The 27,276-nt window shown below is 46.6% G+C and overlaps 1 protein-coding gene across 1 annotated transcript in view; it reads left to right on the top strand.

The window, feature by feature from the left end:
• Nucleotides 1–27,276, top strand: part of LOC147701273 (IgGFc-binding protein-like) — a 221,247-nt gene that overhangs the window by 46,221 nt on the left and 147,750 nt on the right. The window contains exons 4-7 of the mRNA XM_086930002.1: nt 7,143–7,713; nt 9,080–9,681; nt 11,854–12,421; nt 20,628–21,226. Coding sequence (XP_086786128.1) covers nt 7,143–7,713; nt 9,080–9,681; nt 11,854–12,421; nt 20,628–21,226 — 2,340 coding nt within the window. The remainder of the gene's footprint in view (nt 1–7,142; nt 7,714–9,079; nt 9,682–11,853; nt 12,422–20,627; nt 21,227–27,276) is intronic.

Raw genomic sequence — 27,276 nt, 5'->3', positions numbered from 1 at the left:
ATTCCAGAATTGCATTTAAGGAATCACAATTTGCGATTCCGTAAATGCATTAGCAGAAAAGGGAATCAAAATGTTTGTGATTCCCTATTGTGCGAGGGCCTTTTGGGATGATACATCCCAAAAGGCTTTTTCCCGTTCGCAAGCAGGCTGATTCTGAGAATCGGCCCATCTGCGCATGGGAAAAAGGTTTCATACATATGCCCCATATTTCTTCAGACCTTGTGTGATAAATGATCTATTCAGGATGCCCTTAAGAGGGGTTAATGTGGAGCCTGAGAGCCTCTGGAACCAGGAGTTGAAACCATCCAGAAACAGAGGATGGGACTTTGAGGAAGGATTTCTGAAGTTGCTTCCTTGGAGTAGCTCCCCCATGTGCAGTTTTTTCAGCAATTCTTTAATTGCAAATGTTGTAGTGATGTTATCAATGATATCATAGAAGATGCCATGAGTGAAGTAATATTTGGGGTAATAAGCAGTACATGGTGAGGGCGTGAGTTATAGTAACCTTAGGGCAAGAGTTTCAGTTCCTTGAGGTAACTATAATTATAACTAGGGAGTTTTGAATCTAAAACGTTACGTGGTTATGTTAAAGTAATATTTTCTTACCATAATTAAAGTCAACCATTGTTGCCGGTCAAAACCCCTCAGGCAGCCAGCCCCATGCTTCAAGATTGGCCATGTGGCCTACTTTCCTCATAGGCAACCAACCTCATCCTGCATACTGAGTTCCGCTGTGTGCAGTGGGAATTAACCCACATGGGTTCAGCTGCTGTTGTCTGTTCTCGCACCAAGGCACATCGTTTTGGACTTTTAATCACAGCAGCCTGGCCGCGGGGAGCAGACCACCACATGAATTGTTTGGGGCCAGGAGGTTCTGGATTTTCTTTACCATGGGGCGCGCCTGTTCAATTATTGTACTGACAAAATTAACTTTGAGACCCACTTGGGGAATACTAAAGAGACATTACGACTTGTTGGTGGGCTGGTCCCACATTTTAATGAAAGTCTTTTCAGGATTTTCAATTAGTTGGGGTTTTACTGGTTTACCACCCAAGCTATCTCTACCTAATTCTTCATAGGATTTTTCAATTATTTTAGCAAGTTCAAAAGGTTGGTCTGCTATATCCGTCTCTTTCAATTTTTGGCGTATCGCCACACATGCTGCTTCTCCTTTTATGTTGGCTAACAATGTAGCCGAGACCTGCTTAAAGTCTTTCAGTAATTTCATACCCAGAGTTAAAGCAGGTTGTGGACTGTATTCATTTTGAATCTGTCTTAGTAAATCTGGTATTACCGCCATAGACGGAACACCATGTGTTTTTGTAAAAATAGAAGCAAAAACTGTGCCCCAAGTGTCACAGTCCTCCACATGTGGTGCATCCCCATTGGGAGACAGATAGTCAGGATTCTGTGTTTTTCGTGAGGGGTAGTATCAGGAAATACTGCCTCTATTTGAGTGATTTTTTGAGCTAACCCGAATGGAATTTGTTCCCGTTTTGTGGGTAATTTACCAAGACATGATTGTATATTCTGTGGTGTAATTTTATTTGTGTTCCCCTGTTGAGGGGTATTTTGTGGAATTTTAATTGCAGGTTGGACTGTTGAAGTCCGCATGACATATTGGACCAATTGTCTAGGTATTTTAATTAGTTGTTTTAACTGAACTAAAATTTCTCTGTCTGACATTGTTTTAATGTCGGGGTGTGGTGTGTAGCTGGCTAGAACCGGCCATGTGGCTCCTGGTCTACCTAGTGGACCGAGCCTGGTAATGTGATTTTGATGTTTTAGGGCGCCATTAAACCAGAGCAGGTGCTCTTGGTATGTTAGTGGAATTTCAACTTCCTCGAAAGGAGAGTATTGCTCTGGAGCTTCCGCTATTTTGTTGTAGTGGAACTCATGTGTTACAGGATGTGCTGCTGGAAAATTTATCCAAGAATAGAATACCTCTGTCTGCCGAAATTCATGTTCCTCTACCACAAATACGACTGTACCACCTCTTGATGTTACTCCATTTTCTATAAGTTTTATAGTTATGGTTTTTCTTATATTGACCGGGATGATTATAGCATCCGGGTCGTTATTTTGGATAGCTTTGTCATCCGCTAAGAGTTGCTAATCTAGCTCTCTCCCTTTCGTCCTCACTGTCTGACATTTTTACTGACAGAAAGTTTGCAGAGCAAGTTTTGAGGAAACAAAGATTAGGTGCACAATGTTTTGGAACACTGTATCCTTCAACGTTGACTAAACCGAAAACTAATACATAGGAATCTCTTCCTACTAAGTTTCGGCGGATATTAACCTTTCACCCACTCCAGACGTCTATTGGAGTTTTTATGGGAAAAAGGGGTCTGTGTGAAAAAGCACAACTGAGTTACTCTAGTATCTTGCGTTAGATTATCGCCTTACCAAACGTTGGACGCCATGTAGTGTAGTTCCTATATTCCCAATAGGCTCTGCGCATTGGAATAACATAAACAGCAGTTTAGACATAGGACTGAGGTCGACTAGGTCTCTACTGATTATGTTAGACTTAATTAGGTATGCCAGCTAGCTCAGAGGTCACTAGAAACTTTCTCGAATGAACAGTGAGGAGTTAACTTCCCTGATTAGACAGGAAGGGATTAGCTTCTGACAACCGCATAAACATGACAACTTTGCTCCCTCCAGAATAAGGAGTATATCTCCAGAGTCTTGTAAAAACAATAGATAGCTATTTCACTCAGTCAATCGTGCATACTTAGTTTCACTAGAGTGCAGAGAAATAGAGAGACGGGCGTTTTCAATAAAAGGTTGTTATTTTTTGAGCAGTCTTCTTTCTCATCCAAGAGAAGTGAATTGCCACAATTGCAATACTTATCATAAAGTAAAGTGCGTACAGTAAAAGGAGTATTATGAAACAATACTGTAAAAGCATTGATATAGTTTCTGAGCCATATGATACTTAAAACGGATGAAATATATACAATTACATACAATGATAAAAGTTGACTAAACGTACTCAACTGGTGCTTCTAAAATACGCCTACCCCGGTGTACCTAACCTAAGCCTAGTACGTGGGAAGGAGTAAGTAAGCTGCAGTTTAAGTTAAGTTAGTTTTGCCAAGAATCTAAATCAATAATTCTCCAAGGATCTAATCAGCTCAGTACCTTGGTTTTAGAATGAAGGAGGTCTTGTATCACACTCTCAGGACTCGATCTCCCTGTAACCCGCAAGGGTGACTGGAAACACTGGAGCTGGATTTTCTCGGCTAGAGAAAAGACTTAGTCTTTCTCAGTGCGTCAAATGGGAGGAACGGCTTCCTTTGGCACTCGCATCAGCTGGGCTTTGGGTAAGTAGATAGGCGCTCTGCAGCAAACCACCGTGTGTTGCTTAAGGCAAATGCTGGTATATTTATACCTGGAAGGTGCCGTGTTTGACGTAAGGTTGGACATAAGACGTCAATAAGAACCGTCACTAAGAACTGGCAGTTCTTTCAGGACTCGCAGGAGTTCTAGGACAAATCAAAACAAAAGCAGGGGGAATTCCCAGGTTGCTGGAGGTTTGGTTTGTTTAAAGAACGCGTTGTACTTTCTAGGAGTCTAAGGAAGTAGCCTTGCCGTATTTGGACTGCATTGGCTATTACTAAATATGGATATGATTCTGATGCCTTTATAAGGATATGATTTGTTATAACCACATGAGGGCATAAATAGGGGATATTTAATTAGGGTCCTAGATATGTTTACAACATCGTAAGGAAACATGTAAAGCATTTAGAGGCTCCAAAAGAGTTCAAAAGTCATAAAAACAACACAATTAAAAATCCCACTCCAATTTCAAAAATAGTGAATATTTCAATGAGCAAAAAGAGACCAAAACCACAAAAATCCAAAATGAGGAACTTTAAAAGTTTGAATTTAAATTTAGCTCCAAAAAGCAATAAGTGCTGACCGTGGGCAACTGGTCATGCAAGTCTGGACCAAAGGTACAGTTTAGAGACAATGGAGTGTGCATCAGATACGGGGCCTAAGTAGGTCCTGGTCAAAATGTTACTGTTGGACTTTTTCTAAGAAGGTAGAGTCCTCAGCGGGGCAAGGCAGCAGTCCAGATCCGAAGACAAAGACGTTGATGACAAGCTGGCGGAGGGCGACGTCTCAGTGAAACTGTTGACGAAGGAGGGAAAACCTCTGGATAGAAAAAGTCCGAAGTTCACACCCAGGTAGCTGTTGATGTTGATTGGATGCTGCTCAGCAACCTGTTTAATGAAGATTCCTACCTTCGGAATTAGTCTCTTTTCTGGAAGTCGGTTTCCTTCAGCAGGGCAAGGCTGCAGCTAGAGCAGGTTTGAGGCCATGGGATGCTGCTCAGACCTGGACCACTGAATTAAATTTGCTGCTGCAGAGAAGAATGTGGCAGGAGATGTAGAAAAGCCAGGCCTACTAGCAATGTACCCTTGATGGATCAGCTGGAAGGTAGGTCCCAGTCTTCTATCAGTTCTCCAGTTAGAAATCTTTGTAAAAGTTTCTTTCTAAGTCCACGCTTTTAAGGTTATGTAGGTGGAGTAAATTCTGAAACGTATTTAGGTATCACAGGAACTTAGAGACACCACTAGGTACTCCAGTAGAAGTCACCAACAAGGTCCAGGACATGTTCAGGTGGAACTCGTCAGCTGTGCACTTCAGAAAAGTGGGCTTTCTGCAGATTTTGTATTCCTGCAGCTTAACAAAAAGCCGGCCAACTCACCCTTGGAGTTCACTTTTCAGCCCTGGAAACAAGTGGGAGGAGGTCCTGTCCTAAGGGTTCCTCACAAAGGTCACAAAGCAGGTGCAGTCCTTCTTCTGTCTTCGCAAGCACTCAAGATGATGGATGGAGTGCTGAAAGTTGTCAACCAATTAACCCCAGTAAATCTTATTGTGTTTGCTTCTTCTGTCTTCCACAGGTCCAGAGGTGTTTTGAAGGGAGTAGTGGGTGTGCCATTTATGATCAGTGCCAGCCTGTGGTTGTTGAAAAATCCTGGCCACCCCAAAAACCAATGGGTAAAGGTTGCCAGGGGTGACCATACCCACTTTTACAGCACTTCCTGTGTTATTTACTGTAAACTATCCCATGGTGCTCCTCGCTACCTAAACCTAACATGGCAGAACCTTTTTTCCACTGTGCACTCCTCCCTGTGTCCACCCAGAGGTTTGGCTATGAAAAAGGCAAACCCTCCCTTGTGGTCACACCAAACCAGTTCTGAGATAGCTTCCACTCCCATTTCTCAGATGGTGTTCACAATCTTGACCTAGTGCCTAGATATGGTTGGGTCTGGGTTGTGTGCCCCCTGAATATCAAGACCACAAAACCGATGGTAGACAATATCAAGGAAAGGATATCGACAATAAGAACTCAACAGGTAGCTAAGGCTGAATTTGCTATACTTAACTCCACCTATGTAGTACATTTATCTTCACTTTATGAGGATGTGAGGTTAGGAGGAGTAAATCTATACTTCTCTATTTGCACTTTCCTTTAGATACTTTCAGCCTGATTCATCATTCTCCCGTTTTGCGAGCCCCTAATAGCGATTCATAGCAAATCGCTATTAAGGACTCGCAAAACGGGATTCATGTAGAAATTGCATAAAGAAATGCAATTCCTACATATTCCTTATTTGCGATTAGCAAATTGCTAATCGCAAATAAGGAATAACTCGCCATTCATTCTTATGGGCCAAAAGGCCCATAGGAATGAATGGGGAGTATTCCTTATTTGCGATTAGCAATTTGCTAATCGCAAATAAGATAGCGATTTGAAGGGTGCCAGGGGTGTCGAAAGGACACCCTGAAACACCCCTCAAATGACATTTTACACAGGTGTTGCACACACACAAGACCAAGGACATGTGTGTGTGTAACATGCAACTCATAAAAATGCATTTAAATGCATTTTTCTGAGTTTCCGCAATTTACCACGAGGTCTGACCTCGCGGTAAATTGCGGCCAGAAATTGTGAATTCGCAAAATAAAATTGGATGATGAATTGCATTTAAGGAATCTCAAATAGAGATTCCTTAAATGTAATTCCTCGCAAAATTGCGAGATCGCAAGTAGCGATTTTTACATTTGGGATGCTGAATCCCAAATGCAAAAATCGCACTCGCAAAAGCCCAGATTCTCAGAATCTGGCCCTTTGCGAGCGCAATTTTGTTTGATGAATCGGGCGGCTAGTCCTTCTATATACTTGTCCTGCAATATTGTTGGTGTTGATATTCAGCAGTACAATCGCTATGGATTGTGTGTGATATCTATGAATTAATGAATAAATGAATAAATAAATAAATAAATAAATAAATAAATAAATAAATAAATAAATACATAAATAAATAAGGTCTTGCAGTCTCAGAACTTCAGTTCCTTTTATAGTTTCTATGTGAAAAGCAATGAACCACTAGCCACTAGCTTTGGTGATATAGAATGTATTACTCTGGGTGCTGTTGTGCAACTAATAAAAAGATTTGCAATGCACTAACTCCACAACAGGACGGCTTGTCACATTTTGAGTCCCTGTTAAGAGGCACTAGCTCAGTATTGCTGGTTGTGCTGGTTCTGGGGCATTAGTATTGCTACATATTCCTGGCCGGCTGTGGTATTAATAAACTTGGATGCTCCATGTCACTCTTCTGAGCTGGGGTGTGGTGCTCAGCTCAGATGATGAGAAATGAGGAACCTCTGGTTACAGCTGTGCCCTTTTGAGGAGACCAGCAATATTTCAGAGTGGGTCTGCTGTCAGCTGGGTTGGTGCTCTTGGTGGCCCTTCAGTAGTTGAGTTCAAGGAAGTCCCTGATGTTGAAATGGGTGAGTAGTGAAGAATGGGGGGAGTGGGGGACTGTTGGCATTTCTGTTATTGAGAAGGGAGCTGGTGATTAAATTGGGTGAAAAAAGAGGCTACAACTATTGTCAAGGTTGATAGAGATTACACTGTTTGCATCAAACATGGTTGAAAGCCATGCTGACCACCATGTATATGCTTCTGTAGAGAAGGTAATAAATGCTAAAGAAGGTGGTCAGTGATGGTCAATAGAAGAGCAGCGTATGATTTCGCTGCAGTGATGGTATTAAACTGATGCCCTCTAACAGTAAGTTTGGTAAATCCTCAATTTGCTGCCTTCCTCCCCTTGTAGGTGAACAATCAGCGCTTCCCTTTGCCCATCTCTCTGAACAATGGAAAGATCCGGCTTTCTCATGTTGGCCCCTCCGTGATCATCGAAACTGATTTCCACCTGAAGGTTGTCTATGATTGGAACGTCTACCTTGAAGTGCGCATCTCAAGCAGCTTTTATAACAATGTGTGTGGACTCTGTGGCAACTACAATGGGGGCTCAAAAGATGACTTTTTGACCGCAGAAGGGAAAACTGCTGGCAATCCTATTGAATTTGGGAAGAGCTGGAGAGTGGATGATGGGGACGCGTCGTGTTGGGATGACTGCAATGGAGAGTGCCCTGACTGCACAACTGCATCATTAGTAAAATATAAAGGCAAAGACTACTGTGGCATCATGTCCTCACTGAGTGGACCATTCAAGAAGTGCAACACGTTCATTGACCCCAAGGTCTACAAGGACAACTGTGCCTATGACATGTGCTACACTGGTGGCTTCAAGCAAACTTTGTGCAATGCTCTCAAGGCCTACGCTGACATGTGCCAGAGTAATAATCGGGATATCGATGACTGGCGGAGCCCGGCTGGATGCCGTAAGTATTACAAGAACTTCTGAGTCAAGTTTTTAAAGTAATACGTGTTAGTGTTGGAGAGTCACAGAGAGGCAATTCCACCTTTCAAGCTTTAATCATCTTTTCCCATCATTATAACTCTGAAAAGTCAGAATTTCCATTGAAAGAATTCATTTTTTATGTGTAATTTATAAAATAGCCATATTCAACGTAAGTGAGCACAGATGTAGGTTCTGTAGCCTTGTGCCTGTCTATTACTAAGAGAACACGGATGCAGACCCCAGTTGGGTATTCTGCTAGAAGAGCCAAGCCCTTATCATCCTATAATTCACATATATATGTGAGATAAAGGGAGTCCCTTGCAGCTGTGGAAGAATTAAGATATATGTTTTGCTTCTTGATCCTAAATGGCCGGTTGCCAACAGAGCCAAACATTTGAAACCAGAAGGGATGAGAGGCAGCATCACGGATCAGGCATTCTGTGTGCCACTGTCTCTTCAAAGTCCTATCGTCCTTTCTGGCTGGTGGGGCAGTCTTTCAATTTCCCAGCCTGCTTACGATGGTGCTGTGGTGGTGTTTTAGAGGTCTAGAGGCTGTTAATTCTATGCCTGCAATAATGGCCTGATCAGAAGATACATAAGGAAGGAGAGGGGCAATTTCACATCTATCTTCATCTGTCAGTTTATTTAGAACTGAAAGTGGAAAAGCTATACGTTATTTGTTGTAAGCAGTTACTGCACATTTACTATGACTTTTATGATTTCAGTTGAAGTGATATAACCACCTTTCAAATGTGATATTACCACATCACAGCACCGAAAAGCCATGCTCGTTGGTTCCCTGTGGTTCACTTTGCTGCTTTTTAATGCAGATTATGCAAGGAAAAAAGCATGCTCTTCCCCATTTAAAGATAGATTTGTAGTAAGGGCAAGAATACCACATGCGCAAATGCTTTAACCCATTTATGCTATTACTATAAATTGCCCAGTCTGCTCAAAATGAGCTCTTGCAGCTCTAACTGCACCACTCACACAGAGCAGCCCAGATGCTTGTGTCCCCAGGTCCCTCAATTCAGGAAGGTGCTACTAATTAATATAGACTGCACAAAAGTATATTAACATAAGATGTGAATCAAGAAACGATTAACTTGTCTTTTGAATTATTAGTCAAATATAAGCAGTTTTCAGCTTCGAAGATGTTGATTGGGTGTCCTTTGGCCTGCATGTTTGCTTAAGTTCGGACATAGTTTTGGTGGGTTCCTCTATTTGACACTCCAGATGGGAGCTAGTAAAGTTATAGATGTTTTCTCTTGCAGGATAAAAGCTTGCAGTGTACAGATGCAGAATGTATGGAAGGTGCATTTAATCACATCTGTTCTTCTCTACAGCCATGGCATGTCCAGAGAACAGCCACTATGAAGTCTGTGGAAGTGCCTGTCCTGCCACTTGCAATGATGCTGCCACCCCCGCTGACTGCGCTAAGAGTTGTGTGGAGACGTGCCAGTGCAACAAGAGCTTTGTGCTCAGCGAGGGAGTGTGCATGCCGAAGAGCAGCTGTGGCTGTGTCGATCCAGGTGGTCTGCAGTACAGAGCCAACGAAACCTTCTGGAAGGACAACAAGTGCCACGAGCGATGCTTCTGCAACCCAGACACTAATGCTTTGGAGTGTACAAAGACCAAGTGCAAGAGCACAGAAAAATGCGATGTGGTCAACGGCATTCGCGACTGCTACCCAACTAGCTACGGAACCTGCTCGGCCTCTGGAGATCCCCATTACATCACCTTTGATGGCGTGAGATATGACTTTCAGGGCACCTGCCAATACCTGTTTGCTGGTCTTTGCTCAGCGAAAGAGGACCTGCTAGACTTCCAAGTCCTCATTGACAATGAGCACAGAGGCAGCCGAACTGTGTCCTACACCAACGCAGTGCAAGTCAAGGTCTACGACACCAATATTGAAATTAGCAGTCAGTATCCTGACAGTGTCATGGTAAGTCACCTGCAGCTTGCTTTAGAGGTGAGGACAAATGAACATCTGCTGTGTGCAGTGAATCCTAAGCCCTCCTAAGGATTCTTCCTTGGTGTGTAATCCATCAGTGGATTTGCCTCTGCCGTTCACTCTCACTGTTGGAGACACTTCCACTGAGGGATACCCACAGGATGTGAATTTTACTAGGTAGGATTTAGTACTTCACTCCCAAATCAGTATATTTTTTATTATTACTCAATTCAATATTAGACACATAAAGGGCAATTCACAAAGGGCCTCCACACTCGTGGGTGGGGTCTCGCAGTTGTGGCGGGGCCCCCCACACTCACATCGTGACTTCTGTATTGTAGTTTCACATTTCAGCTACCCTGCAATGACTGCAGGCCCCCGCTGCGACCACCGGGCGTCCACCACGAGTTAGGAGGTCCTTTGAGAATCAAGCCTGTAGTCTTGGATCCTCAAAATTAATAACAGCCAGATCTAGCAAGGTGTTCACTTTGTATGCACTCCAATTTAGGCAATGATCTAGTGTAGACTACCTGTGAACTCTTCTAGATCTGAAACAAGAACTCTTGAGCAAAACAATCAAACATTGATGCTCAAGGTCAATGATTATTCACTAAGGCACCTTTGGACTGAAGCCTCCCTGGGACGTGCTAGTAGGAGAGACTGAACACAGTAGTAAAAGCACACAAGTGTGCTGTCTCTTTTGAAATATATACCACATTCATGCCTGAATGTTATGACTACCATTACATTAATCCAAAGCAGCATCAAAGAATCAAGGGCAGAAATCCGGACATATTAGGAGACATTGAGTCAGGAGACTATGGCCTTTGACCCAGGGACCCTCTGAGTTGTCAGGTGTGACGGCTGATCTAACACTTGGCATGTAATGCCAGAGAACTGGTACATGAAGTAGTGCTGCAGGAGGGCTCTTCAGCGCCTTTGTGAATCTGCCCTGGAATGAAACTTTTAGGTAAAAGTGCCAAGAGGTCACAGTCCTTTATGTTTGTACAAACTGTACATGGATATTATCAAAATATTTCCATTTTATTCCGTTTCGAGGCCAAGTGAGGAAGGCATTTAGGAGTACATGAAGTAGTACTACAGGTGTACAAGTTTACGTACTCTTTCAATGTCTTCGCGAATTTTCCCCTTTATGTGTTGAAAATGCATCACACTTTGGCACTTGTGTCGTTTCGTGAAAGTTATGGGGTGGTTACAGAAATGAGTTCAATTCTCCTAAGTCATCACAGGAAGTGTTGTGCTTGTTCTTGGGGTGCCAGAGGGTGGTGAACAAAAGTAAATTTGCCCTTGCTCCTTAGGCACTAAGGACTTTTGAATCTTGAGATAATACTGAGGATAGGGGTAGCAGGAGTCAAGGTGGTGTTATAATTGTAATCCCAGCTCACACCATATAAGGGTATTTGGCCGTTTTTTTTTGCCCCAAGTTTTCCCCCAGAGAGGCCTGCCTGATTGGAACTTGAAACAACGAGAGAGTCGGTGTCTCGCTCCCTTCTCATTCTTTTTAGCATGTAGAACAAATGCTTTGAATCTGCTCGTTCGGATTGCTGTTATGTTGGAAAACGAATTCCGACTTCCATGGCGTTCTTAAAGAATTCCATCTAACTTAGACAGTTGTAGTTATCCAATAGTAATCACGTGTACACTTTACAACCAAAAAAAACTCCACCTAAGGAAAATTCTGTATTTAGTAATCTTGAGCAAATGTGCACCAACACATATTCTCTTATGGTTCTCCATTGGGGAAATATGTTCCTAGGTGAGGGACCGCTTCCTCAGTCTCCCCGCGGAGATCCACCTCATCCACTCCTGAAAGGGGCACGTTTGCAGGTGGTTCCAGGTGTAGGGCCATGTGTATGCCCACAACTGTTGTACAGTAGGTGTTCCTCCTACCTCTGCAGGTAGCATCTGTCTGGCTGGTCCACACAAAGCTCTAGGTAGACTGTGTTTCAGAATTCCCATATTTCCAAATCCCATTTGTGGGGCTGACATTCGACCAATTATAATCCAGGTAATTTGATATTGGTGTTAAAAATCTTTACCAATCAGGAATGCAGGCATGGTAGCTTTCAGGTGCTACAATAATCGATATGTCTCATCACGACCTTACTAACTTTGCTCTTTTGAATGTTTGACTGTACGCAGGTGAATGGGTTGCGCATCACGCTGCCCTACAGCATTAACAACGGCAAGCTCTCCATCTTCAAGTCTGGATGGAGTGCGGTGGTGCAGACCAACTTTGGACTGAGAGTGACATTCAACTGGGATTCCCGTGTCGCGGTCACCGTGCCAGGGACATATGCAGGCGCTTTGTGTGGGCTTTGTGGAGACTTCAACGGCAACGGGAAAGACGAGCTGACCATGAAGAACGGCGAGGTGGCCGACAACTCAAATACCTTCGGCCAAAGCTGGAAGGTTGGTAACACCTCAGACTGCACCGAGAACCCACCTAAAGGCTGCGATGACTTGTCAGACAAGAAGAAAGAGCAGAGAGAGAAGAAGTTGGCGTGTGAGATCATCGTAGACCCCAGTGGACCTTTCCGAGACTGCATCGGGAAGGTGGATGCAGAAGGATACTTCACAGACTGTGTTTATGACTTCTGTGTCTATGAAGGGAAGGAGGTGATCACGTGCCAGGCCGTGGCCAGCTATGCCGAAGCCTGCCAGGAGGCGGGAGGCAGAATCGATGCCTGGCGGTCGGATAGCTTTTGCAGTGAGTACCATTCACACAGCACAGGGTTTGAGTCTCCTCGCTAATAAGGGGTCATGGACTTTTACTAATCTGAAATCATTCTTCTGTTTTGTGCAGATTTCTGATTTTCTTGAAATACAAATAGAATGGCCAGATAACTCGTGGGAAGTTCAGACTGCCTAAGTTTCCTAGGAATACTCACATACAGAACCATTTTCTATTCCAATTCTATATTTCTGCATGCAAATGTAATACATGAGTGCGTTTGAACTGTTTTACTTGTTTTGCTCGGTATCCATTATGTTCCCTTTGGAAAGGAAGCTCTTGTCTTAAGGGTTACCAGTTTTGTGGGTGTCAAGCCTCTTTTGGTCTCCCAGAAAGGTTACTTGCTCATATGCCCTTCCCTACAAAGGAACTGTCCTAGCCCATTCTAGTGAACAGACCTGCATAGGAAATTCTGTCTTTGATCCTAATACCAAGCGTGGTATTTGCACACTAAAGTGTTATTTAAGAGTGGGAATACTTTTGAGATCTGGCTTGGACGGGTTTCTTTTACTTCCGCTAAGGTGGTTCTTCAACTCAAACTTGTGAACCTCTTTAATGCTTCATCATCTCATGTATTGGTTGCTTTGTGCCACACTTGTTTCCATTTCACCTTTTTTTTAAATCAAGGTGCTTCTTGTAATTCATTTTTATTATTACTTCTCCTCTGTCACCCATGGCTACTATTCAGAGCCCAGACATCCACTTGATACCTCCCTAGCTTAGGCTCAACACGGACCCTTTGTATTTAGTGTGCAGACCTCCTGCGATGCCTTGTTTATGGGACTTAAAGCAGCGAGCGGCTACTGGGCAGTAACTCTGGTAGTTGGGTTCCTCTCTAAAATCCAACATCCAAAGTGAACTGGGATTCCAACCGGCAAAACGAAGACGTCTGACCAAGCGAAAAGGGTTCCATGACAGCGCTCCCAGTGTTCAGTTACTGGAAACACAGGGCTCCAGTGGTCTGAAGAAGAGTAAAACCAGACATAGTTCAGGCTGACCAGTTTTAAGACAACATGTTCTGCGAGCAACTGGTGCAGGAAAGGACTCTGCTCTTTAGGGGCCCTAATGACTGGGTGTGGTAACTCCTATCCATAACTAGAGAAAGAACTGGTTTAGGATCAACCAAAGGTATTAAACCATATATCTTCAAAACTGTGTATCACAGGAACATGTTGCAAATGCTTGGAATGCTCTTTGGACACTCCAGCAACAGTTCCTCTGGGCAGGACCAAGGAGCATGGCTTCTTTAGCAGTGGCGCTCGGTGACCTTCAAAAGAGATGACGTGTAATCCTTGGCTTCGAACTCCTGTGAGCGACCCTGACTTTCAGGGGATTTGATCCCACTTGCTTGCACTTAGTCTTTCTCTCTCTCTCATTTTATTTACTCTCATTCGCACTTGCACTCACTTTTACTTACTTTGCCTCACTGAGTCTTACTGACTCATGCATTGTCACTCATTCGCATCCTGACCCACTCAGTCTCACTCATTCTTACTTACTCTCACTCAATTCCACTCATTCTGATTCACTCAATCTGACTCACTCAGTCTCACGCAGTCCTACTCATGTTCACTCATTCTAATTCTCTTAGCCTCATTGTGACTCATTCATTATCACTTAGTCTCACTCAGCTTCAATTGACCTCACTCTGACCTACTTATTCTCCCACATTCTTATGCAGACTCACTCGGTCCTACTCATTCTTAGTCAGTTTCACTCACTCCGATTCACTCAATATCACTCTGACTCACTCAGTGTTACTCATTCCCAGCCATTCTTTGTCATTCTGACTCGCTCAATCTCACTCTGACTCAGACTCACTTAGTCTCACTCACTCTCACTTGTTTAGTCCATTGATTCTCACTCTTATTCATTTTTACACTCATTCTCTAACTCACTCAAGTTCTGACTCAGGCTCACACACCTTTATAGTCACACTCACTCTAATTCTCTCTTACTTTCGTTCATTCCCACTGCTACTCACTCTTCCTATCATCTATTCTCACTCACTCCTTCGCTGAGTGTCACCTTCCCTTACAGGATCATACACACACACATACACACGCTCCATCGCCAGACACACACTCTCTACCATACGCGCACAGCTTTTAAAAGCTGTTTTTTTCTTACCTTGCTGCCTGTGCAGGTCTCACCTGGACTCCTGAAGTTTCTTCTTGCTTCGAGGGCTGGTGCATAACACCGAAACCTCTAACCAGCACTGATAACTATTATTTGGGCTATCCCGATAGAAGAGACTACTAGGCAAAATGGATCAATCCACACTCCTTACCTTTTATCTGTCCCTAATGTGTGGGCCTGACAAGGATCAATCCACACTCCTTACCTTTTATCTGTCCCTAATGTGTGGGCCTGACAAGGATCAATCCACACTCCTTACCTTTTATCTGTCCCTAATGTGTGGGCCTGACAAGGATCAATCCACACTCCTTACCTTTTATCGGTCCCTAATGTGTGGGCCTGACAAGGATCAATCCACACTCCTTACCTTTTATCGGTCCTTAATGTGTGGGCCTGACAAGGATCAATCCACACTCCTTACCTTTTATCTGTCCCTAATGTGTGGGCCTGACAAGGATCAATCCACACTCCTTACCTTTTATCTGTCCCTAATGTGTGGGCCTGACAAGGATCAATCCACACTCCTTACCTTTTATCGGTCCCTAATGAGTGGGCCTGACAAGGATCAATCCACACTCCTTACCTTTTATCTGTCCCTAATGTGTGGGCCTGACAAGGATCAATCCACACTCCTTACCTTTTATCGGTCCCTAATGAGTGGGCCTGACAAGGTCTCTCCTTACCGATTTTAATTCAGATATCGTTTTTATTAATTTGGTTGTGCTGACATGCTTCTGGGGGATTTTTTCATTTAAATTGGGGAATTTTAAAGGTGTTACTCACTTTGATTTTCATCTTTCGTTCATTCCCACTGCTACTCACTCTTCCTATCATCTATTCTCACTCACTCCTTCGCTGAGTGTCACCTTCCCTTACAGGATCATACACACACACATACACACGCTCCATCGCCAGACACACACTCTCTACCATACGCGCACAGCTTTTAAAAGCTGTTTTTTTCTTACCTTGCTGCCTGTGCAGGTCTCACCTGGACTCCTGAAGTTTCTTCTTGCTTCGAGGGCTGGTGCATAACACCGAAACCTCTAACCAGCACTGATAACTATTATTTGGGCTATCCCGATAGAAGAGACTACTAGGCAAAATGGATCAATCCACACTCCTTACCTTTTATCTGTCCCTAATGTGTGGGCCTGACAAGGAACAATCCACACTCCTTACCTTTTATCTGTCCCTAATGTGTGGGCCTGACAAGGATCAATCCACACTCCTTACCTTTTATCTGTCCCTAATGTGTGGGCCTGACAAGGATCAATCCACACTCCTTACCTTTTATCGGTCCCTAATGTGTGGGCCTGACAAGGATCAATCCACACTCCTTACCTTTTATCGGTCCCTAATGTGTGGGCCTGACAAGGATCAATCCACACTCCTTACCTTTTATCTGTCCCTAATGTGTGGGCCTGACAAGGATCAATCCACACTCCTTACCTTTTATCGGTCCCTAATGAGTGGGCCTGACAAGGATCAATCCACACTCCTTACCTTTTATCTGTCCCTAATGTGTGGGCCTGACAAGGATCAATCCACACTCCTTACCTTTTATCGGTCCCTAATGAGTGGGCCTGACAAGGTCTCTCCTTACCGATTTTAATTCAGATATCGTTTTTATTAATTTGGTTGTGCTGACATGCTTCTGGGGGATTTTTTCATTTAAATTGGGGAATTTTAAAGGTGTTACTCACTTTGATTTTCATCTTTTGGAGTGTGTTAAACTCTTGTTTTTAAAAGTGCTTGCTGCTTTCCATCACATAGTGTGTTAAACTCTTTGATTCACTGCCTTTCATGCTACCGGCATATAGGGCTTAGCCGCCATCTTGACTGTGCCGTGTGTCATTCGTGAGCAGCGCTTTAGCTGTCGCACGCTGCGCACGCTGCACATGCCCACATTAAACCCTATTTAATGGGCTGTGGTAGGACCCGCAGCAGAAGCGCGCATAGGGCGCGCCTAAGACAAGCCCGTCTGTGCCAAGTCAGCGGCCAGGGCCAGTTATGCTGCCGATGCACGCCCACTGATAGGGCTCACTACCAGCTTTCGGGTGAGTATCTTAAATCGCTTCGGCCTCCTCCTTGCCCCTCTTATGGTGCAGTCTCCTACCTTTTAGAGCGGACTTTCTCTGTGCTGCCTGTGGTTTTGCTCCCAGTCCAGAGCTCTTGTCGCTGAACTCTCAAACCAATTTCCAGAGAGGGCTGCGCGTCAAAGCTGCCCTGATAAACACCAGATCAGTGCGGAAACACCGTGCCAAGGTTTTTGAACTGATTGCAGACAACTCTCTGGATCTGTTGTTTGTTACGGAGACCTGGCTTGATGCCGGTTCCAACCCCATTGTTGCGCTGACCACCCCTGCTGGCTTTAAACTTTGTAGGGTGGATCGCCCGGTTGGTAGAGTAGGTGGCATAGCTATCCTATACAGGGAGAATTGGATATTTCACAGCGAAGTTCCTAGTTCATGGGACGGGTGTGAGGTTCTGGATTTTAAATTCACTTCTCGGATCATTTTAAACTGGGCGGCTCTCTTCTCTATTGCCCCCCTGGCCCGGCTAGTGCTTTTCCTAAATCCTGAGGGGACGCCATAGCTGAGCGCTCACTGCTTTTTTCCCACTTTTTGGTTTTAGGCTATGTGAATCTACATCTTGATCAACAAGATACAAAAGGGTCAGTGGATTTACTTGATTCCCTCCAGCTTGCTCACCATTCCCAATGGATCTCCCATCCCACTTATCAGGGTGGCCACATCTTAAACCCCATCTGTTCCAACTTCCCTGTGGTAGTGGACAAACCCTCCCCGATCTCCTGGTCAGACCACTTCCTCATCTGTTTTTCTTGGGAGATCACTTGGCCAGTTCAGCCCTTTCGCTCCACTCATCCTCCGACGTTCAGTAAAATTGATCCAGAGCAATTTAAGATTTCTTTGGCCACCCGTAGGCCCCCACGTCAGCAAGATTTTATAGGGAGTGTGGCCAGGTTTACGAACTGGATTGCAGACTCAGTGTCCTCTCTATCGTGGCTTTGCCTACCTAAACTGGCCAGGGAATCTCCATCTAAACCTTGGTTCCTACCTGAAACATGAGTGCAAAGTTCTGGAGAGGGCCTGGCGTTCCAGCTGTTACTGCCCTCTGGTGAAGCATACGCTGAGAGTCAAACAAAAAAGCTATTACGCTGCTATCGCGGAAGCTAAAAGCCAATATTTTACATCGCGCATCGACCAGGCTAATAACAATTCTAAAGAAATCTTTTCAATTGTGAAAACCTTTATGTCCCCGTTGGCCATGGCACGTTCCTCTCCTGTTACGGAGGACTGGTGTAATAACCTGGCCAGGTTTTTTCAGGACAAAATTTGCGCTATTCTAGCTACGTGGCTTTAACATCTGGGTCTTGTATCTCTGTTTTGCCATCAGCTGATCCTTTACACAATTTTTCTTCTTTCTCGCCTGTAGATTTACCTACCTCCCTCAAAATTTTGAAGGCTCTGAAATCAGGTTCCTCTACAGATCCCTGTGCGGCCAGACTCTTGGCCTCCGTCGCAGATTGTATTAATCCGGAGGTCAATCGGATCATTAATGTGTTGTTGCTTGAGGCCCTCGTTCCAATGTCTTGGAAGCAGGAAAAATGTCTTCCCCTCCTCAAAAAACCATCCCTGGACCCATTTACTCCTGGAAATTACCGCCCTATCTCATTGCTCGCCAGCCTGGCCAAGGTCTGTGAAATGGTGGGTACCAACCAACTCACGGAGTACGTTGAGGCCTCTGGCCCGCCCCATCTGGCGCATTCAGGGTTCCGGGTGGCTTACAGCCCAGAGTCTGCTTTACTGGAGGTGTCTGTGGCAATCTGAGAGTCCCTTGATGCCGGCAGGATGGCAGCCTTGGTTATGCTGGACCTCTCAGCGGCCTTTGATTTTGTGCCCCATGCCCTGCTTCTGGATCGCCTCCGGGAGATTGGAGTTTCTGGTTCCATGTGGGGCTGGATTAGGTCTTTCCTGAAGGGCTGCTCTCAGCAGGTTTGGCTATCACCGTGGACCTCTGCTCCACAAGCGGTGGCCACTGGTGTGCCACAGGGGTCATTCCTTAGGCCCCTTCTCTTTAACATCTATGTTACTCTGCTGTTCTATCTTGCGGAAGCATTAGGGGCTAAGGTGATGGCCTATGCTGATGACACCCAGTTGCTGTTTTCCTGGGGACGGGATGAGGATTCGGGGTCCCTGCCCAACACTGCCTATCCTCGGTCTTTCAGTGGCTTGCTCAGGCACAGCTCAAATGCAATGAGGAGAATTCAGAGATCCTTTTGTATGGCGCATTCCCTGATGGCTTCAGAGAGAAGTTATGCCCCCCTGGTCCCCCTCTTCCCAGCTTTAAGGGTGATTTCGTTAAGAATCTCGGGGTCTGGTTCAGTGAGAACCTGGTCTTCTCGCAGGTCAAGAAGTTGGCGAGCTCTTGCTGCAGCATCCTCAAGTCTTTGAGGAAGTTTCTTCCTCTTCTGCCTAAGGCTGCGAAAGAGACAGTGGTTCATGCTCTAATTCTCTCAAGCCTTGACTATTCTAATGCATTGTACGCTGGCATTCCGGGCTAGCTGTTGGATAAATTGCAGATGATTAAAACTTCAGCCACCCGACTCTTGCTAGGTCTTTCCAGCAGATGCAATGTGTGTTCTCATCAGCGATCTCTGCATTGGCTCCCGGCAAATGCTCGGATAAAATTAAACATTTTATCCATTGCTCACAAAGCCCTCTATGGGCTGGATCCCATTTATCTACAGAATAGGTTGGCTTTCTATACTCCGGCAAGACTGCTGCGTTAGTCCTCTCAAATGTTGGCGCAGATTTCTCGATTCAAGTGCCAAAGGCTCAGTGGGAGCTCTTTTGCCCGGCTGGCGGTGCAGGCATGGAATGCTCTGCCATTGGCTTTGAGGGGCATTAAAGACCCTTTGATCTTTAAAGAAAAAGTTGAAAACTTTTCTGTTCTAGTTTTTTTATCTGTCTTTGATTCGGACCCTTTTCAGGCTCGCGCCGGGACACTCCTCGGAGTATCTATGCACGGTACAAGTGTATATAACATGTGCTGGGGCCGCAAGGGTAACTGAATCTGGCTAAGTGGAAGAGTCTATTGACTTATCTTGAGACTCTGTGTAGACATCACTGAGATAGCCCGCCAGAGTCTTTGAGTGCTAAACTCATTTCAGCAAATTCAGTGAAAACCTCTGGTTCCAGTTTCCAGGCTGCCACCAGTAACCCAGGCATCTGCAGTGGTGGCTCGTGCAAATAAAAGTGCTCTGCAGAACACTCCTGTTCATCAGCCCGAACCTCCATGCTACAATAGTGTATGTCATGGTTCAATCTAGCCTTTAGTTTGGGAAAATCATCTATCAGGTGGCCTTAGTAGCAGATCTGAATCAGCCCCAGTTGATTCAATGTGGCTAATGAGACTATATTAAATAGTACACAAGGGACCCTTGATTGTGCTTATATGTGTAAGAGAATCAATAGAGTCAATTTTAGAGAATCAGTAATCTAAATTTATCTATTTCCACTTTATGTCCATTTAGCCATCCAGGCAGTTTAATTCATAATTCAATATTATTTGTTAATTGATGCGTCCATTGAAAATTCAGCTGACACTTGTTTTCGAAAATTATCACTTTCTTTTTAAATTATAATTAACTTAATTCTAGATAGAATAATCATAAATTGGCATCGTAATCTATTACAGAATACCTCTTGCCTGCTTTACTAACATTAAATATTCCAATATCCCAGTAGACTTCTCCAAATGATCCTTTTCAACCAATCATTCCTTTTCAACCAACATGCTGACGATGCTGACATATGGGGCCCAATATTTAATTCTAAATATCCCATACCATTTAGCTATAATTAAACGTATTCTGTACACTCCCCTACCCTTTATATGACAATTAAAGTACTATCCTGACTTAAATGTTTACCATTCTAAATACTGTGTTTATATAATGTTTATTACTTATTATTTGTTATGTTTTGTATGAAACAAGTCTGCCTTCATCTTGCAGGCCCCACCTGTCCTGAAAACAGCCACTACGAAGTGTGCACCAGTGACTGCGCCGCCACGTGTCATGGCTTGTCCACTCCTGATGGTTGCACGCCCACTTGCAAAGAAGGGTGCGCCTGTGATGAGGGCTTCCTGCTCAATGGTGATCAATGCATTCAGATCTCTGATTGTGGCTGTTCCTACAATGGTATTTACTACAAGTCTGGAGAGACCTTCCTTTCCAATGACCAATGCAGTCAGCAATGCACCTGCAATGATGGTGGAATTGTTGAGTGCAAGGCCTTCACATGTGGCCCCCACGAGGAGTGCAAGGTAGTGGACGGTATCCAGAAGTGTGAGCCGGTTGGCTCGGCCATGTGTTGTGCCTCTGGTGACCCTCACTATCGGTCATTTGATGGAGTCAACTTTGACTTCCAAGGCACCTGCACATACACCATGGCCAAAACCTGCTCAGCTGACAATAGCACTTTGACGCCCTTTGCCGTCAGCGTGGAGAATGAAAAATGGGGTAATGGGAGAGTGGCCACCACGAAGCTGGTGGCAGTGGAAGTTTACGGTTATACCCTCATTCTGGAGAAGGATAAAACAGGCTTGATCAAGGTAAGCAAGAACTAAAACAGACCCCTTGAGTCTTACTTTTATTCTCTGCATTCGCACTGTTTTGAGACTCACCATTATTTATTACTTTCCGTCCTAAAAATCAATTAGGCCTGCTATTCCTACAAGTTAAATTTACAAACAATGAGCTCTTGCCTACCGCTTGGTCAGTGGCATATAACTTCCTTTGGTCTAAAGTAGGAGGGAGGTCACTCTGAGTGATGACTACCACTATAAAATGATGGTGGGGCGCTTCGGCCCAAAACTCACAACATACTGCTCCCATAGGTACACAACACTCTACCCGATCAGCGTCCACAAGCAGGAAAGGGAAGGACTTCTTTCCTGCTCAGTGGAAAACAATACAACCAATCCTGGAGCTGCTGTCGTGCTGAGAGTAGTTTCAAGATTGGTGGGGGCAGGCTAACCCGGCACTCAATTTAAATATGTGACTGCTCACAGTATTTTCAGGAAGACTATTAACACATGGCTGAACTATAATGACATTTAAAGATAACTAGGTATGACTGTACCAGGTCTGTATCCCTTCTCCTACCCAACCTTTTCCTCTCTTGACACAGTGATAGGGAAGTCATTAATTTATTAAATCAAACTCATTTTATCATTTTTTTCCGGGAGTCACTGTGTCTATTTTCCCCAAACTGTGAGATTCTACTTTGCTCGCTGCATACACCAGAAGGCTTTTGGTGGTGAGCCAACCTTAGGACCACCCGAGTAGGAGACTTTTTGTCATCCACAGTAAATAAAATGACCACCAAAGAACATTTATCTATCATTCTTCCCAAGGAAGATAAAATAAGAAATACCTGGCCTGATTCATTTTTGTGTAAGTTTATAATTTTTTTGTTATTCACAAACTATGAGTTTAATTTTACTGATAGTAATTTTACAACTGAGGAGTCTCTGCAGTCGGAGCGGAGAACTCCAGGCATGAAAACATAGGCCAGGCCTACCTTTTTATGTGCAGAGTCAGGAGTGGGGAGTCTTTACAGTCATCAAATCACTATTAGTAAAATTAAACTCATAGTGTGTGAATAAGAAAAAAAATAGTAAACGTCCACAATAGTAAAATTAACCTTTGTGAATGAGCCCCTGTGCATGGGTCATTTGTACTTTAAGACTTGTTCACTAACTTCAGCCCTGCTTGCTTCTTCTCAAGCATGGTTTGCAATATTGTGATATTAAACCCTAGGTGTTTTCCCCTCTGATGGAGTTAACTGGGGCAGGCTAGATGTTGTGATCTACTTATATTTAGAGTGCTCCATTGGGGACTCTGAAAGCTTCAGTAGTCATGGGTCTGGGTTTAGGTGGCCATTATACAGGCAGTAGACTGTAGATGTGTGGTGATATGACTGATGAGTAGCGTGGAGTGGTGTGGCTCACTGGTTAGAGGCGGCGGACCCGGAAGCAGAGGATGGCCTGGGGCCAGGGTTCAATCCCTGACGTGGCAGGGTCGTGAACCAGGATCAGTGGACTCAATAATTCTCGCCTTGGTGCCGACTCTAACCAGGGATAACACTCGGCAACTCTGGGCATTAACTTGCCTCATCTCCACAACGGCCCCCACAAATGCCAGGGATGCCTGGTTTCACCTTGGAGTTACCCAGGAGGGAACAACTCACAGGGAAAGCCAGGACGGGTTCCCCAGCGGTCTATAGCGCCAGGACGCCTCCGGGAAGCAGTGCGCTTTACAAGACACACACATTTACATTTAACTCATGGATTTTCTACTTTTCATTACAGTGCTTGATTGTTAGGAAAAGTGTGTGGTCAAATGATGGTGAGAACATATTCCTCCTCTGCAAGTCAGCCTTCGTTGTAATAGTGGTAGAAAAAACGGAGGGGCATATTATCTAGATGTGCTTTATATAACACACATCGCACATTTCCATATCACCAGCTATCGCTGGATTTTTTCGCCGTGTTAGCGCGTAATTATCTATTCACAACACGTATGCGAAATTAAATCCGGCGATAGTCGGCGATATAGAACATTAGCTCATGAAAACAAACCATCAATCAATCAATCAATCAAAGACATTTATAGAGCGCACTACCTACCCGTAGGGTCTCAAGGCGCTTGGGGGGGGGGGAGGGGTGCCGCTACTGCTCGAACAGCCAGGTCTTGAGCTTCTTCCTGAAGGAGAGGTGGTCTTGGGTCAGGCGCAGGTCGGCCGGGAGGGAGTTCCAGGTCTTGGCAGCCAGGTAGGAGAAGGACCTTCCTCCTGTAGTGGCTCTGCGGATGCGTGGGACGGCGGCGAGGGCGTGGCTGGCAGATCGGAGGTGGCGTTTGGGAGCGTAGAAGTTGATGCGGTTGTTGAGGTAGCTCGGGCCTTGATCGTGGAGAGCTTTGTGTGCGTGGGTAAGGAGGCGGAAGGTGATTCTCTTGTTGACCGGGAGCCAGTGCAGGTCTCTTAGGTGTCTGGAGATGTGGCTGTGTCGTGGGATGTCGAGGATGAGTCTGGCTGAGGCGTTCTGGATGCGCTGGAGTCTCTTCTGGATCTTGGCGGTGGTTCCGGCGTAGAGTGCGTTGCCGTAGTCCAGTCGGCTGGTGACGAGGGCCTGGGTGACGGTCTTCCTGGTCTCTGTGGGGATCCACCAGAAGATCTTCCGAAGCATGCGCAGGATGTTGAAGCACGACGAGGAGACGGCGTTGACTTGCCTGGTCATGGAGAGGGAGGAGTCCAGGATGAAACCCAGGTTGCGTGCGTGGTCCGTCGGTTTGGGTGCGGTGCCCAGGGCGGGGGGCCACCAGGAGTCGTCCCATTCGGAGGGCGAGGAGCCCAGGATGAGGACCTCCGTCTTATCTGAGTTCAGTTTCAGGCGGCTCGTCGTCATCCACTCGGCTACCTCTTTCATCCCTTTGTGCAGGTTGGCTCTGGCGGCGGCGGGGTCGTTGGTCAGGGAGAGGATCAGCTGGGTGTCGTCGGCGTAGGAGATTATGTTGAGGTTGTGTTGGCGTGCGAAGGCCGCAAGGGGGCTCATGTAGATGTTGAAGAGAGTAGGGCTCAGCGAGGATCCTTGAGGGACGCCGCAGATGACTTCGGTGGCCTCTGACTTGTACGGTGGTAGGCGGACTCTTTGTGTTCTTCCGTCGAGGAAGGAGACGATCCATTCCAGTGCCTTCTCCTGGATTCCGACGTTGCTGAGGCGCTGCACTAGGGTGTGGTGGCAGACCGTGTCGAAAGCCGCGGAGAGGTCTAGGAGGATGAGGGCCGCTGTTTCTCCGTTGTCCATCAGGGCTCGGATGTCGTCAGTGGCGGCGATGAGGGCGGTCTCGGTGCTGTGGTTGGCACGGAATCCGGACTGCGATGGGTCGAGGGATCCATTCGTCTCGAGGAAGGCGGCCAGCTGTTTGTTGACGGTCTTTTCGATGACTTTGGCTGGAAACGGGAGTAGAGAGATGGGGCGGTAATTCTTGAGTTCGGTGGGGTCTGCTGTGGGTTTCTTTAGTAGAGCGCTGAGTTCGGCGTGCTTCCAGCTCTCGGGGAAGGTGGCGGTGTCGAATGAGGTGTTGATGATGTCCCGCAGTTGGGGTGCGATGACAGCGTCGGCTTTGTTGAAGACGTGGTGAGGGCAGGGGTCGGTCGGAGATCCGGAGTGGATGGAGTTCATCATGTGGACGGTGTCTTCGGTGTTGACCGGGGTCCAGGCGCGGAGGGTGGTGGTGGGTGGCGTTGCTGCGGTCGTGGCGTGCGTCGGTTGAGTGCTGAAGCTGTTGTGTATGTCCGCGATCTTGTTGTGGAAGTAGGAGGCGAGGGAGTTGCAGAGGTCTTGCGATGGGGTGATGTCGTTGTTTCCGGCGTTGGGGTTGGAGAGCTCTTTCACGATGTTGAAGAGTTCCTTGCAGTTGTGTGCGTTGTTGTCCAGTCTGTTCTTGAAAGCCGTTTTCTTGGCGGTGCGGATCAATTGGTGGTGTTTCAGGGTGGCGAGCTTGAGGGTGGTCCTGTTGTCCGGCGTGGGTTCCTTTCTCCAGGCTTTCTCGAGGGCTCGGCAGTTCTTCTTGGAGCTCTTGAGTTCGTCGGTGAACCATGGGGCTCTCTTATTGCCGGGTCTGCTGGGCGGGATCCTCAGAGGGGCGAGTTCGTCTGCGCATTTGCTGATCCACTTTGAGAGGTTGTCGGCGGCCTGGCTGGGGTTCGCTGAGCTGGCCAGAGGGTGCTGGCTCAGGGAAGCGGCGAGCTGGTCGGCTGTGATCTTGTTCCAGCTTCTTCGGGCAACCTGTAGCTGGTGGTGGTGGATCGTCGTTCTTCTGAAGGTGAAGTGGATGCATCTGTGGTCCGTCCAGTGGAGTTCTGTGGCGTGGCTGAAGGCGATGTCTTTGCTGGATGAGAAGATGGCGTCGAGTGTGTGTCCGGCGAGGTGGGTGGGGGTGGACACCAGCTGCTTGAGTCCAAGGTTGGCGAGGTTGTCGAGCAGGGTGCTGGTGTTGCAGTCGTTGTTGTTCTCCAGGTGGAAGTTGAAGTCCCCCAGGAGGATGTAGTCAGCGGAGGGGAGGGCGTTTGGGCTGACGAAGTCGGCGATGTCCTCGCTGAATTGAGTGCGTGGTCCCGGAGGTCGGTAGATCAGGGTGCCTCTGAGGGTGGTCTTCGGGTCGGTGTGGATCTGGAAATGCAGGTGTTCGGCGGAGGGTGGGGTGTTGTCGGTGCTGGTCGTGATGCGGATGGTGTTCTTGTGGATGATGGCGATGCCTCCTCCCACCTGGTTGGCGTTGCGGTCCCTCCGGGTGATCTTGTAGCCTTCTGGGATGGCGATGGCGATGTCGGGAGCTGAAGAGGCGTTCATCCAGGTCTCCGTGAGGAAGGCAACGTCAGGGGCTGTGGCGTCTAGTAGGTTCCAGAGTTCGATGGCGTGTCTGTGGACGGAGCGGGTGTTGAGCAGGATGCACTTGAGGTGGTTGCTGCTGGTGTTCGGCTTGGCAGGTGCTGGTGTCGGGCAGGTCCGGATGCAGGTGAACTTGCAGGTGTTGCAGCTGAAGGGTCCGTGGACGCGTCGTGGGGTGGCTCTGCAGCATCCCGGGACTCGGCCGGTGTTGAGTGCGATGAGGGTGGCGGCGGTGTACGTCAGGTGGGTCGGTCGGGGTCCTCGAGGGCCAGGGGTCCTGGCACTGGGCGCGGTCCAGGCGCGGACGGGCGTAGACGGGCTTACCTTTGGCGCGCCTTCGGCGCACAATCGGTGCACCCGCTGCGCGTGACTGCTGCGCTTCGCACGGTCGCAATATATGGCGAAGTGCACGGGTGGGCGGAGCAGCTGGGAGGCGGGAGCGGGGAGGGACAGAAGGAAAAAAGGGGCGGGGTCAGCGGAGGTGGCGGGAAGCGGGAAGCGGGGAGCGGGGAGGGAAGGCGGAGGGCGGCAACAGGCGGGAAAAAACAGGCAATACGGCGGAGAACACAACAATTAACACAAATACAAATACAATTCTACAGGCAATACGGCAATACGGCGGAAACAACAATTAACACAAGTACAATTCTGCACAGTGAACCAGGGGCACAGGGAGAGGAGCGCCGATCACGGACCACGCCGCTCGAAGGAGGGGGCGTGGTCGCGAGCCGGCAGTCGGGCAGCGAGGCACAAAGGAAAGGGAGGCACACGCAGCAGCTGGTGGCCGTGCGGCGCGGGGGTGTCCTAAAACTAGGTCACCTAGTTTTCATGCGCTAATGTGTGCCTTGATAATATGGGGAGGTGGATTCAGCGTTATGATCCACACCCCCATGTTATCAATGCCTTAATACCTGGTCAGAGCAGGCGTTGGGAGACCTGCGATAAACGAGTTTATCACAGGTCTTCTTCTCCCAACGCCTGCCTTGGTAATAGGGTGTTCCCAACTCCAACCACATTTTACATGTGGTTGGACGTGGGAAAGCCCACTTTGCATGTCATTAGCGATGTTTCTTGCTGACATGCAAAGTGGGCTTGAGGCAGGCGTTAGCATGCCCTTGTTAATAGGGCGCTGGAAGTATCGCCGCTTTCTCGGCACAATTCGCCAAAAAAGCGGCGATACTTCAGCTTGCTAATATGCTCCCAAATGT

Source organism: Lissotriton vulgaris, chromosome 7 (assembly GCF_964263255.1).
Source record: "Lissotriton vulgaris chromosome 7, aLisVul1.2, whole genome shotgun sequence".
Lineage (NCBI taxonomy): Eukaryota > Metazoa > Chordata > Amphibia > Caudata > Salamandridae > Lissotriton > Lissotriton vulgaris.
The sequence above is the reverse complement of the archived record's forward strand: the minus strand, read 5'-3'. Positions and strand labels throughout refer to the sequence as shown.